Genomic DNA, 14093 nt, shown 5'->3' with positions numbered 1-14093 from the left:
GTATCCACAATGGACAGGCGCAGGTGAAAGGAAGAGATGAAGTTGTTATGAATGGATGATCAGGTCTTATTTTGACTGTGCATCCTACCAGCTGCCACCTGGTTGCCTCCTAGTACAGATATGAGGGCAGAGGGAATATGACACTCATCTGGGATCAGCCTTCTTCCTCTGGTCAGGATCAGAGTAAACTGTAAGCCCACCTGTCCAGTCACCAATTGCCAGTAAAGTCAAGGACTATGTAATATGCCAATCACCTAATTTAACAAAGGTAGGAGGGAGTTTTATTGGTGAGGAGCAATGGGCTTTGATCAGACTTCTCCCCTTCATAAGTCACCATGAAAATCAAAGACTCTGTAATGTGCTGTAAAAGTCAGATACCAGAGAGGGATCCCTGATGCTAGCATTAACTATCTATTAGTGAACTGCAAGAACTTCATTTCTGAGAGGACGGATAGATTCTCTAAGGTTCTTAAGGACTTGGGTCTTTCCCTCATTTGCTGCAGAAGCCCAAAGCTGGACGAAGAGAACTTGTCCAGGAGGAAGAGATGTACTTAAGATTATTTGGCAAAGGAAAGCTGTAGACTGGCTCTAAAGTCATTGCTTCATCCACGTTCTCCTTTCAACTGCTGTCCTGCTCCTAACGCTGCCTCTTGTAGCTGCTGTGGCTGAATTACTGTGCCTTATAGAAACAAAATAAAAAACAACTTGGGAGCTAGTTTTCTGATATCATTTAGGTATTCTTTAGAATCACAGAACACAGGTCAGAAGGTACATCTGGAGGTCACATACACCAACCCTCTGCTCAAAACAGGGGCTGTTCTGGAGTTTCTCACTTTTTCTCAGGACCTTGTCCAGCTATGTTCTCAGTACCTCTGAGGATGGAAACTCCACAGCTTCTCTGAGCCCTTGTTCAAGTGTTGGCCACCCTCACTGTGGAATGTTTTCCTTTTATCTAATAGAACTATTCCTTGTTGAATATGTACCCATTCTCCCTCAGCTCTTGTCTAAGAAAAGCCTGAGTCCATCTTCTCTGTAACCTCCCTTTAGGTAGTTTCAGTGTCCATCTATTTGTTTTTTTTTCATTTGGCGCATTTCTTGGGTTCAGTCTTGCCTGCTCCTACTCTGATTGCTGTAAAGCTGTGGGATCTTTGCAGTCAATCTACTAGCAGGGGGTGGGGAGCACAATAGACATCTCCCTTAGGAAGCAGCTTGTCCTGGGTTCAGCAGTAGCAGTCATTTTTCTCCTTCTTAGTATGTGGTACAGTGCCATGTTTTTGATTTTCAGCCTGGGAACAGCACTGATAACTCCGATGTTTTCAGTTGTTGATAAGTAACGGTTACTCCAACCAAGGATTTTCACAGTCTCATGCTTTGCCAGGGAGGAGGGGAAGCTGGGAGGAAGCAGAGACAGGACACCTGACCCAAACTAGCCAAAGAGGTATTCCATACCACAGCACGTCATGCCCACTATATAAACTAGGGGCAGTTACCCGGAAGGGCTAGATCACTGCTCGGGTCGGGCTGGGTACCGGTCTGCGGTTGGTGAGTGGTTGTATTCTCTTCTCTTGTTGTTTCCCTTATCATTATTATTATTGGTGGCAGCAGCAGTGATTTGTGTTATACCTTAGTTACTGGACTGTTCTTATCTCAACCCATGGATGTTACATTCTTTTGATTCTCCTCTGCATCCCTCCAGGAGCGGGGGGAGGAAGGGGAGGAGTGAGTGAGCGGCTGTGTGGTTCTGACAGGCTGGGCTTAAACCATGACACAGCTGCACAGAGCTCTTCAGTAGTGCCCCCGAATGCACTCAGCCATCAGGTGTGTTTCCAGCCCCTTGGCTCCCTCTGGGGTGGTTAATCTGTGGAGCTAATATGTTCAGCATGGTCTTTGCCTCTGGCCAGAGAGGCAGGGAAACTCACTTTGTAGGTGGATGTCCAACAGACAGGAGCTGGGCTGTTGACCCATGTGCAGCACACGTTCAGTGACTGGGGCAAGGGGGTCAGGGCCAGGACTCTTTAGTCATTGAAACTCCACAATCCACCCAAATAATGCCATCTGTGTAGTTCCAGTGAGACAGGCGGACCCTAAGGTGGGAGCAGTGAGAAGCATTGTGATGTTATAGTTTCTTTTTACATTTTTGAAAAAAATCCATAATCATACTCTTTATTTTAATAATTCCTTGTCATACATTAGGATGGATGGATGTTGCGCTGATGCTGCAACATGGCTAACTTCCTTGAGGGCTCATTTCTAAAGCTTCTTTGACTTGCCTTTCACATTCTCCTGTTTCCTTGGTGATTCGTCTGGCCTCATCAGCGTCTTGTTACTAATGCATATTTGCTCAGCTGGGAAGTCACTTTCTCATTATTTCTCAAGCCTGCCATGTGCTGGCCGTTTGTGATATGAAATCTTGTGTGTGTTACAAAAAGAAAAAGACACTCTTCCAGACAGTCTGTGGAAGTACTGGGAGAGGGATTTTTATTCTTATTTTGCGATTAGTTGTGTACCTGAGATTTTATTTTGATTCGTTGTTTCTTTTCCTCCTACCTAAGGAAGATTCCAAAAAGAAATATTTACCATCTTTCTCCTCTGTATTTATGAACAGAATTTTGAAATACTTCTTTTCCTTGATGATTTTTGTCCTTTTCCATTTGGCAAATTCTATGTTCTTTTTCTTTATATAAAGTAAAGTTAAAAGACACACATCAAAGTTTTACTTTACAGAAAAGAAGATAATAAAACCTCAGAAACTGCTAGCATAAGTGAGTGTTTTAATTTTCCGGTGAACTCTGCAGTCCTTTAAATGTTTGTGGTTTCATATTTTTTAGATCTCTGATTCTAGTGTAGTTTAAGGGAAAGGGCTACACTTCTGCGCGAGTGAGAACTGCTTCCCAGCGTTACTGTTTGGTGTGCAAGCCTTCGTTTAATTTGGACTGAAAATGGTGGCCTTATTTGAGATACAACCTGCTTATTTGAGGCACATTCTGCCTTCATTTTAGGCACCTAGTGAATCACATCTTCCCATTTTTCCTGTATAGGGATATATTTCCTATAGGTATTAAGTAGAGAGTAATATGCTGCCCCAAAACATTATACGGATAGTAAGATTCAGTTTGCCTGAGTTCGCTAAGACAGCCATTAACTGAGTTGGCTCAGTTAGGCTGTGCAAGACCATCCCTCTGTGACTGAAACGCACAATTCAGACAGGTTTGCCCCAGATCTTTTCTGGACACTCTGCAGATACTCCAGAAATGGGAGAGGGAGTCTGTGCCTGCTTCCCACGGCTGAACAGGCTGGGTTTGCTGAAACTGCCTCCACAGCCTGTGACAAATATCAGTGCTCCCACCTCAGAGGTGTTCTTTTGTTTGCCCTTCTTTACTTCCCTTTCCTTAGGTCTTTGTACCTTTTCATACTTCGTTTCAAGCAGCTGTAGAGAAAACCATAGCCAAAATAGCAAGAGCAGAACCAATCTATAGTATAATGGCTAAACTTGTGGCAAATGCTGGCTTTCCTTTTTCATTATTCTGTCAGCTTTACACTATCTTAAGTACAGCCCCAGGCCCCATGGTCTCTTCTGATCTGCCTCTCTTTTCTTAGCATGATAAGTTGATGGTTTCATGCTGGAAACCACACTTTGCTTCTGAGACCCTTCTCCGTCCTGCTAGGCTCAGTGGGAGACCACATTTCTAGATATGTCCATAATTTATGTTTAAATGTATACATGTAACACTGCCTTTTGGGGAGTGATGAAGAACTGTGAGCAGGGAGGAGGAGAGGAAGGAGAAGGAATATTTCATGGCTGCACAGTGGTATACAACAGCAAGCTATTACTTTCCCTTTAGGGCTTCTCATATATTTCGAGCACTGCGTGTTGTTCGGTTGTTAGCATTCTTGGCCACACTGGCACCACATTGTACAGTCTGAGTAATTCAGCTGGCTTCAATAATGCCATCTATATTTAATGTTTCAGAAGCTGTGAAGATTGGTTTAAGATGGTAATTTTCTGTCTGCATTTTTGAGATCTACGCAATATGGGTGGTACTGAACTGTCTCTGACAGAGATCCAGCATTGGAGGTGGGAATGTGTAAAAAACCCAACAAAATAAAACACACACACACACTTCCCCCATATAAAGAAATTAGCTACCCATTTATGTACAGGGAGGATTTCATCCTCATGAATGGAGGAAGCTTAACACTGGAGAGCGATATTTACTATTTCTATTCAGAGCTGCTCCAGAGCTGCCATGGGAAAGACAATCTGTCTTGCTTTTTTCTTCCTTTGTCTTAAATACATTGACTGATGTCTGGAGAGACAGCATGTAGGGGTTTTTATGTCCTTTTCTCTCTCTGCTCTGGAAATTACTGTAAGAGGATATCAGTGATGTCTGACCTGGACTTACTTCCTGGCTTCACCTCTTAGGGTAAACCACGGTGACAAATGTTTTTGGCCGCATGAAGATCAGCTGAACTTCCAGACTGGTGCTGGTGAAGCTCTAGACTGTGCAGGTGTTCCCTGTCAAGGATCCTCAGAGCTGCAGTGAGCACCATAAAATGCTTTTCTGCTTCCTGGAACTGGGATTTTCACTCAGGGATAAGGCCATTGTATAATTTACAGGAGATCCTCTGGGACCCAAAGAACTACACACCGAGGACCCCTGGAAGAGACAGAAGAATGAGCCAGGCATTTGCTGGCTGTATAACTGAGAAGTTCCTTTTGGGGAAGTGGGGAGCTGCTGTCTGAATGCCACAGCTGTCCCACGAAGCTAGGGACATCAGGGCTTAAAGGAAATGACCAGAGAGATGAGACAAGATTGAAGGAAGGGACACTTTGATAGCTTTGTTGGCAGTAGCTGTGAGACAAGACAGAAGGACATAAGAGGTGGGAAGTGGGGTACCATTTGCTTCATGAGTAGCTGGGCAAGGAGGTAAGCTCTGGTAGAAGGGCTGGATGAGATGGCAAAGTAGGTGGAACAGTATCAGACAGAACAAACATTAAAACCAGGAACAACAGTGTTTTGTTTTAATTGATCATGGTGTGTACTTGCAAGCAACCTGAAGGGCAGAAGTATCTAAAGGATGAATTTTTAATAAGCACATTTATGTGCAAAACAAAATAATTCTGAATAATTAAATATAATCATCTTGGCATCATTTCTTACAATCTTTATGGAGAGGCTGTCTGTTTATAAATGGGCATGACAGCAATCCCTGTTTACGAAACTTGCTTCATTCCTACCAGTATAACATCGCTTCCCATTTGCTTCTAACTTTGCCAAACATCACGTGTTTGTGCTGAAATTTTTCAGGCTGTTTGTCTGTCTTAGGCTGATAATTTTTTCATCAAATCCATTTCTCCATTTTCCAAACTGAGAACTAGAAGAGAAAAATAAGCTGTTTGGCAAGTGTAATTCCTAGTTACAACTTCTTGGTGGCGGCATCAAGAAAAAGAAATGTCAGCAGCCGACCCATGCAAAATTAGCAGGTTCTGCAGCTTTTAGAGATATATACAAGGTAGAAAAAAAAAAAAAAAAATGTTTAAACCTCCAGAGGATGGATACAAGGTTTATACAATTCTGATGTCTTCAGGAGCTGGGTGGGAGGATCCCAGTTCTGTTGAGTATAAAACCTTGTGCATGACTGGGAATATAGTACTTCAGTTACAGATGCTCTGTTTTCCTCCCCCATGAAAATAGGACCCATTTGTTGCTTTTGAAAATAGGAGCCTATGCACACACAATAAGCCTGCAGTAGTTGACAATTTAACCATTAAGACTTCTGGAAGGTTTTATATCAGGTGCTTTGCAGCTCACACTGCAACCAAAATGCACACTCTTACCCTGGGGAAACAAAATATGTTAGGTATTTTCCTGGGATTCCTGTTCCTGGCTGGTCCAGAGCCAAGTACAAAGAGCAGGAAACATCTCTCTCTCACGCTTTCAGAGCAGAGAATTATCTTCCACACCACTTTCTCCAATGCTCGAGCACTCTTGGAAAAATTACCTCAAAGACAAAACAGAAAAAGTCAGGATCAAAGGAAGGGAAATAAAATTAGACTAAATCACAGTGGGAGAGCACAGTGGGAGATGTGAAAATAAAACAGTGGAAGTTGGTAACCTGATCTGCAGGTTACTGATCTGCAGGTAAAGTTTGGCCATGATAAAAACATGGGGAGGGGATGGGTAGGGTAGCGAAGGAGATTTCAGTTCTGGTGGAAGTGTAACAAGTTCAACCCACAAGTGAAACTTGGTTTCCCATTTGTAACAGTCATTCACTAGCGAAAAGCTTTTCCAGGGACAGAGATGGACTGAAAACTCACTTGGGATTTTCCAGATGGGAATTTGTATTGTTCAGAGTGGTGGGCTCTAGTTTCTCCCAGAAACTGGAGTAAAATCTCTGAAACAGGATGAAGTCTGGCTGGTGGTGGTTTTCTTCTTGGATATGCATGCTATTCACTTCCTTCAGAGGCTGTGGAGCAAACAAAATCTCTAGTGATGATTTCTTCAGACTCCCTAGTACTCGTAGCTCCTCAGTGGGACAATGACGATGATCAAATCACATTGACTAGAGGCAAAAAGAAGGGTTTCCCTCCCCCAGTAGATAATCGGCTAGATGCATTGCTGGCTGAGGATCATTTTGTCCATTTTCACTGCTATATTTGAATCTTCAGAGGCTGACCACACAGTTGAGACATAACAACTGCTCAGAGAAGACTGTGCGATGGGGCAAAAAGATGCCTTTCTCTTAACAGCCTTAGCCATGATCACGTGTGTAAGGTCCAACAGATTGCAACTGGGAAAGACAGGATATTTCACCAGCCCCTATTAGGTAACACATCTGCTTGCCAAACCTCAGGTGTCTCAGCTAGTGACTCCTGAAAGGGCGTAAGCTATCTTTCTGGTGTCTTGTATGCTCTGCTTCTCTTCTGAGGGTTGAAGTCCCTTCTTTCTGAATTGTAGAGATCAGCTAGAGCTATCATGGATAAAGCTTAATGGTCTGTAATAACAAGAGGTTACATGGGGTGACCAAATGGTCCCTTCTGGGATAAAAAGTTATGAAATGTCTGGAAAGCTATAACTATGCTAAGGACCTGCATGGGTACCAGCACGTGACATATGGCATTATAAACAAATTCCATGATTCTTCTGAAAACACTGGGATTAGTACCCAACAGGCAAGATGAACACAAGCCTGAGGTGGCGATCCATCCCTGGTCGCGGAGGTACAGCTTCCCCACAGAAATGGTTGGGCGAGAGCATCAGTGGAACAGACGTTGTTATTTCATGGCAAATCTTGAGTTCTGAAATTCTCTGGTGCTGCAGTAGAGTCACTACACATACCTGAATGTCTCTTAAATGCTTCCAGGGAGCATTCTGCGCAGCAAGACCCATTAAAAAGCTCACGCATCTGGACTGTAGAGTGTGTGAGATGTAATCAGACATATAACCACATTCATTTCTACTTCAATGGCTGAATTAATCCATCATAGTGGTGTTCAATACAACAAACATACACTATCAATAACTCCATCAGTCCCTGAAATGTCATCTGTTCCCAAGCAGCTCTGAAAACAATACTGGTGACAAATCATTTGATTCCTGGGACTTCCAGTGCAGTGGAACAAGGGAAGGGACTATTTCTAGTTTTGCTGTCTGTAACTTACCAAGATGCTGAAGATCTGCAACGTTGGTTTGAGTCAGAGTTACCAGTCCTAAGCACAAGCATAAACTAAGCTTTAGATCCTTAGATACATAGTTAGATAGAATCATAGGTTCATAGAATGGTTACGGTTGGAAAGGACCTTAAGATCATCTAGTTCCAAACCCCTGCCATGGGCAGGGACACCTTCCACTAGACCACGTTACCCTGTCCAACTGGACCTTGAAATTCCTCATTCAAGAAGTCCTTAGAAAGGAGTGTGCTTACAACCAATATCTGGCCCCAGCAAATCACAATTTCCTTTCTTGATCACTAAGCAAAAGCACCATAAACTCCTTTTTAATCTTGTCTTTCTCTCCTTCTTGCTCTTCAGCAGTATCTAACAGTCATCTCATCAATACAAAAATATATAAATATTATTTCAGAATTAATTGAATCTACTGATCTGCTGTTGACGGTCACAATAAATCTATGCTGAACCTAAAGTTAGACAAGACCAGGGGACATGAGCTTTTATAGATGTCCCTACATTCCAGAATTATCTTCATAAAAATAGGTTTTGGTCACAGCTTTTTGTTTTGACAGTTCAGATCAGCAGTCTTCCTGGCTGATATATTGATTGTAGGGTGTCAGTCTTCCTGATCTAATAAAATATCACTGCACAAGGGATAAAAAGGAAAGCTTTTGTCTTCTTGGCAACTCAGTGTGAAAGCTTTCCAGAATATTGCTTTGCATAGAATGAAAATGGCTGTGGGCCAATGACTAATTATATTAAAAGGCTGTGCTTTTAAATTATTTATGTACCATAGTGTTTACCCTAGTATTATTAAAACCAGCACATATACTTCTACAAATAAGATTTTGGTTCAGATGAATGTGACAGTCGCTCTGTGGGTGATATACTGTACCAGGAATTTCTACTTTAATGTAACAAATAGCTTAACACACATTAACAGATGTATTATTCGTGGAGCAGTGCTGCAGAAGGAGATGCAGATGAAAATAATTTACCTCTGGTCCATTTAGACACAGCAGATTATGCAACAACAATAAATGTAGGAGCAGACTGCAAAGCATTGTTTGAAGTGAGGATTTATCAAAATGAGGATTTAAAACCGCTTTGGATCCAGACAATGCTAACCAGAAATTTCTTTTGTTTGTTCAGCAATTGCTAAGCATACAGGAAGAATTAAATAATAAAAAATCCGAACTGGAGCAAGCCAAGGAAGAGCAAACACATACACAAGCGATGCTTAAAGTCCTGCAGGAACAGGTGAGTATTTGTGGTGGGATTAAAGCGCTGGCTAAGGGGATGGAGGACTCACGGCTTCACCTCCAAAATCTGTAGAAGTCTGACCACAGAATATCCTATGAGCAAGACAGAACCTTATGTGGCTTGTGTGTCTGCTCTGATTAGCATTTGTGAACACAGCTGAGGCTAATACAGAGTTTGAGAAAACAGTGAAAAGGGATCCAGTATTTACAATTGTGTCTTTAGTAACATTTCCTCTTATCCTTCTACATAGATATCAGTGGTGTGTGTTTTCTCTCTCTGAATTAGCACAGGGAGTTAAATATACCTGAAACAAAGCAGCTGTTTTTTTTAAGACCAGTATTGAAAAAAAACAACAAAAGAGCTTGGCATGTTGTGTGTTATTCATGCAGGTATGAGTATACAAAACTCTATCATAATGGCATTAAAAAAACAGTTATCAAGGCACTTCTTTAAGCAGTGAGAAACAAACCTCTGTAAATCTGATTATCATGCCTTCTTTGATACTAAAGTGTCTTATGACACTGAGTATATCTGATAGTTGTAGAAGCAAAAAAGAAAATCTGGTGTTCAATCTGTAAATCTGTAGGTGGAACATTGCACTGTGTGAAAGCACAGTGTGCTCAAATACGTGTTCTTTATAGACCATGTGGCTGGGACACACTGAGATCACAAATCCCCACCTTTGCTGCACAGGCACAGTTTTGAGACCTTATTTTAATGCTTTCTATATAAACTTTGAGCTAAAATATTTGGTGACTTGGTTAAATGTTTGCAATTTAAAGGCTGTGGGATCTGAATTGATTAGATGGCAGAGATTCAAAATGCTGATGATTCTTATGTTCGAGGTTTCTCAGCATGTATGTCTGAATATGGCTGCAGAGATATTTATACATTTAATGTATGTATTGGGAAAACTAAACTATTTTTATTTCAGATTTTTTTAATACTCACTATGCAAGCTGTGTATTGTTCCACATTTAATGTTTGTCTTTGAACATATCTAGTGACAAATACATTATAGAAACTAATAATTTAGATTTGGGGGAAAAAAATAAGCTTTTATGTTCAGATACATGTACATAGCAGTTCTGGTTACAGAGATAACCTTCCAAATGGGAGCTGATACAAGACTGTAAGTCACAAATGTCATGAGGAAGAATGGATTTGGTAATGACAGAATCTTTATAAACACAAAAATCCATGAGATCTCTTGAGTTAATTGTATCTCATTTCCATTTGTACATGGCATGCAAGGTATAGTGTTATGAAATACTTAAATAACAATGAAATTTCATTAATTTACTTTGCATCTTGGTAGCAATTAAATACTGCCAAACCATATAGGAAGATCTTGTAATGCTAGGTCCCAGCAGGGACCACCAGGGCAGCCTTCTGAATCTCTGCAGACTCCTACTAATTGCGAATCAAATGTGCGCTCATGCTAGGCAGACAGACAAAACTGTAGCTGGAAGAAAAGCAGAGTGGATCTGCATTTCTCTTGAGAATTAGTTCTGAAACACCCCCAAAGCCAAGACTGTAAGTAGCCAGAATTCCTAAGGAGTACTACACAGCCAGTGTGCTTCTCCAACAGCCCTGAACCAGTTCCAAAACTTTCCCAAACAGCAGAAGCCCTAGCAGTAAAGACCCCCACCTGCCAAGGCTCACAGCTTTCCTTTACAAGCACCAGAGCTCATCTGTGTGTTTTATCCACAACGAGTATTGAAAATCACCCGGTGGACTCAAGTAAATATGAACATTTCATTCAAAAATAAATAGTACCAGGCTCCTGCCTCGATTGCACGGCTTAGTTTTGCGATACATGTGCTAAAATCTTCCTTTTCATCTCAAGCTGGCAGGGGGATCCTGCCTTGCCTCACCGTCGGCATTGGCAGAGGGGTGCAGCTGTGTCTGAACATGTCTGCTGGCTCAGCACATCTCACACTGATCCAGTTGCACCAACCCAGCTGTGTCCAGGCTGGGATGTCCTGCTGGAGAGGTCCCGTTGGCTTGTGCACCATATTGCATTTCTTTATCCAAAAGGCATCTGCATCAGATCTGTCTCGTGGCCACCAGCTCTGGTTTGTCAGATGGATTCATGCCCACTGGTTTGAGTCAGACTTATGTCTAATGACTGACTCCTCGATCCTTCGCCTTTCCTTCCAGGAGGGCCCTTGGTTGTTACTGGCACTAATTCAGTATGTTGCCTCAGCATGCTCTCTGCTGATAACATCACACTCCCCACCGACCTGCAATGGAACTGTCCTAGGGGGTAAGGCAAGTCCTGTTTTTCCAATATTGTATGTTTTTCTGAGGTTCCTATTCCAACATTTCATTACTTAGGATGTGAGAGAAGAAAATATTTTAAATTTTAATTTAGAAAATAAAAACAACCAATATTGGAAAAAAAAGGGGCTTTACCCCATTAGCCTGTGGGAATGCAGCTGAAAATGTTCTACCCATACGTTTTCCACCATTATCTCCATTGGCTCACCCCACCTCCTATTGCAGTGCTCTCAATGTAGGTGTGGGTGCTAGCACCTTCTTGCCTGAGTTCTGGCATCCTTTCAGAGTATGGCATGAAATAAAAGAGATGGAAAGGCTCAAGCATTCTGTCTGCATTAGATTAACCAGTGGAGCAGTGCCAGGGCAATGATGGTGGGAAACCATGGCGAGGTGAAAGACTTCCAGATCAATGTAAGCTAGAGGCTGAGCAAACTTTCCCATCAAATGCACATGTGGCTGATTGGGGGTGGTATGTCACCAGCAGAATGCATACAAAGCATTGCCCAATGAGCCAGTAGTCACCAAGGGCTGATGGCACTTTATCAACCTGGAAAAGGAAAGGTAAAAGGTAAGTAATGAACAGCACTCTTTGATCACGCAGGACATGGAATTAGCATGCAGAACAATTTTACATGCCTGAGCACACTCTTCTGGAGTCATATTCAGATGAGTAATTCAGCTTAACTGAACAGGACTGTTCACATGAGGTGAATTTCTATAATGAAGAGTTGGCAGAATCAGGAAATGGCCTTTCAGTCACACCATGATGCAGAAATACCTAATTCTGGTGCTTGGCTGGAAGTAGCTATCTCAGCTCTTTCCTACCAGACATCCTCAAAGGGAGGTGGTTTCACAGGATCTTTATTTTTTCAGTGTAGGAAAAGCATGTAGCATTCATTGGAAATGCATCACCCTGCTGTCAGTATAAATTGCAGACTTTTTGAGGGTATTGAAAGATAAGCATCAGTGAATTGAACCAGGAGACTTGATGAGTTTACAGTCCCCAACTATCCTCTGTACTACTTTATCAGGAATTGTTACCCCCTTCCCTCTCTGTCAGGATGGGTTTAGTGGCATGAGTAGCATTTCCTGAACTGGTGCAGTTAACAGCCCTACATAATAAATCTCTGTACAATTACCTGAAAGGAGAATGGAGTGAGGAGGTAGCTGGTCTCTTCTCCCAAGTAACCAGTGATAGGACAAGAGGTAATGGCCTCAAGCTGTGCCAGGGGAAGTTTAGGCTGGATATTGGGAAAAATTTCTTCAGCAAAAGGCTGATCAGGCATTGGAACAGGCAGCCCAGGGCAGTGGTGGAATCACCATCCCTGGAACTGTTTACAAACCATGTAGCTGAGGCCCTCGGTGGTTTGGTGGTGGACTTGGCAGTCCTGAGGTAATGGTTGGACTTGATCTTAAAGGTCTTTTTCAACCTATGTGATTCTCTGAGTCTATAATGAGGTATGCAGAGACTATGGCCTTCTTACCTTAATTGTCAGATTGGAAACTGAGAAGCTGGGAAATGAATCACATGCAGTTTAGTTGTTGATGCCACACAGCAGAAAGATGATGGAGGCAATGTAGCCACACTAGGGTGATAGTCCACCAGTGCTACAGATTCACACACCTAATAAAACAAACTGGTGTTCCATTTCATCTGGGGTTTAGGACTGCTGTCATTCAGGATCGCAGCTGTATCATCAATGGTTACATCAACCCCAGTTTCTTTGGCAAAACACAAGGACTGCAGAGGAAAGTTTCTTTTATTGCTCCCTATCTCCCACTGCCACAGATACGTACTCTGAATTAAGTTAGAATAAAAGCATGACTTTTCTGAGATTTACCAAAAGAGGAAAAGGTTCCAAGTCCTTCATTTAAGCGTACAAACCTCCATGGCTTAGTGGCTCAGGAGAGCTGCAGTGTCTCCTCCTTTCTGTGTTTGCTCAGTCACAGGATGAACAACTGCATCTTTCACTGTGGCTTTGAGGTACAAGCTAGAACTTCCCTTAAATATCCTGGAAGTGGTTTTTGCAATGCCCAGTGTAATCCTGGATTTTACCCAGAAAGCCAATTCAGGAGGAAGAATAAAGTTTTTGTTCAGAACATATATTTGGAATTGTCAGTGTGTCCTCAGTTCTTCCTGCCACTGGTTATACAAAAGAACTGTTCTTCACTTCTTTTTCCATCATACCCAGGAGTCATGTCATTTATTTGGATGCTTCCTCGGGAAGGAAACATAGTCACACTTTGGCATCTTAAACAGTGCAAAAGTAATCATTAGCAAAATAGTATTTAGCTAGTGGCAACTTGCAGATACTGTAAAGTTTAAATTAATAGCAACAAGAATGGGAAATGAAATTGTTTATTATTCTTGAGACCCAATTCTGTGCACTTTTTGTATCTTGAAACTGCTTTCTAATCTTATTATTTAAAAAATAATGACCCAGTCTTACTATTTTCCTTTTTTTTTTTTTTTCAACCTATCAAGCCTTAAGTATGTTGGTTTCAAAACGGCTTGAGCAAAAACTCATTTGAATTATATGCTCCATCTGGTTTTCTCATTGGAAGGTTTATAAAATGCTCCTTCAAATAAATCAAAGATAACTGTGAAATACTGAAGTAATGTGCTTGTGTTGTTCTGTTTTTTGTTCACTCTTTGCAGTTAAAAAGCGCCAAGGAATTAGCAGAAATCAATGGGCATGATGAATCTCAAGCAAATGTAGGTACAGCTATCGATGTATAGATTACGATACATACACCTATATATACGCACGCATGCATATAGTCTCAAATTTACTGTTTATGTCTTAAAGCTGATAGAATGGCTGAATGATTTGCACAGGTTTGAAGTGCCTGTTTCTTTTTTTTTTTTTTTGAA

At 41.7% G+C, this 14093-nt stretch overlaps 1 protein-coding gene across 8 annotated transcripts in view; it reads left to right on the top strand.

The window, feature by feature from the left end:
• ENOX1 (ecto-NOX disulfide-thiol exchanger 1) overlaps nucleotides 1-14093 on the top strand; it is a 371562-nt gene that overhangs the window by 333741 nt on the left and 23728 nt on the right. For 7 of the 8 annotated variants that reach the window (XM_061457316.1, XM_061457310.1, XM_061457313.1 and 4 more), the window contains exons 13-14: nucleotides 8825-8932; nucleotides 13878-13934. In XM_061457316.1, coding sequence (XP_061313300.1) covers nucleotides 8825-8932; nucleotides 13878-13934 — 165 coding nt within the window. The remainder of the gene's footprint in view (nucleotides 1-8824; nucleotides 8933-13877; nucleotides 13935-14093) is intronic. The other variant, XM_061457317.1, reaches the window with a different exon arrangement.

This window comes from Pezoporus flaviventris, unplaced genomic scaffold (genome assembly GCF_033815535.1).
Source record: "Pezoporus flaviventris isolate CSIRO_AGI_PZ_B2104156 unplaced genomic scaffold, CSIRO_AGI_Pfla_v1 ptg000025l, whole genome shotgun sequence".
Taxonomy (NCBI): Eukaryota; Metazoa; Chordata; class Aves; order Psittaciformes; family Psittacidae; genus Pezoporus; species Pezoporus flaviventris.
The sequence above is the reverse complement of the archived record's forward strand: the minus strand, read 5'-3'. Positions and strand labels throughout refer to the sequence as shown.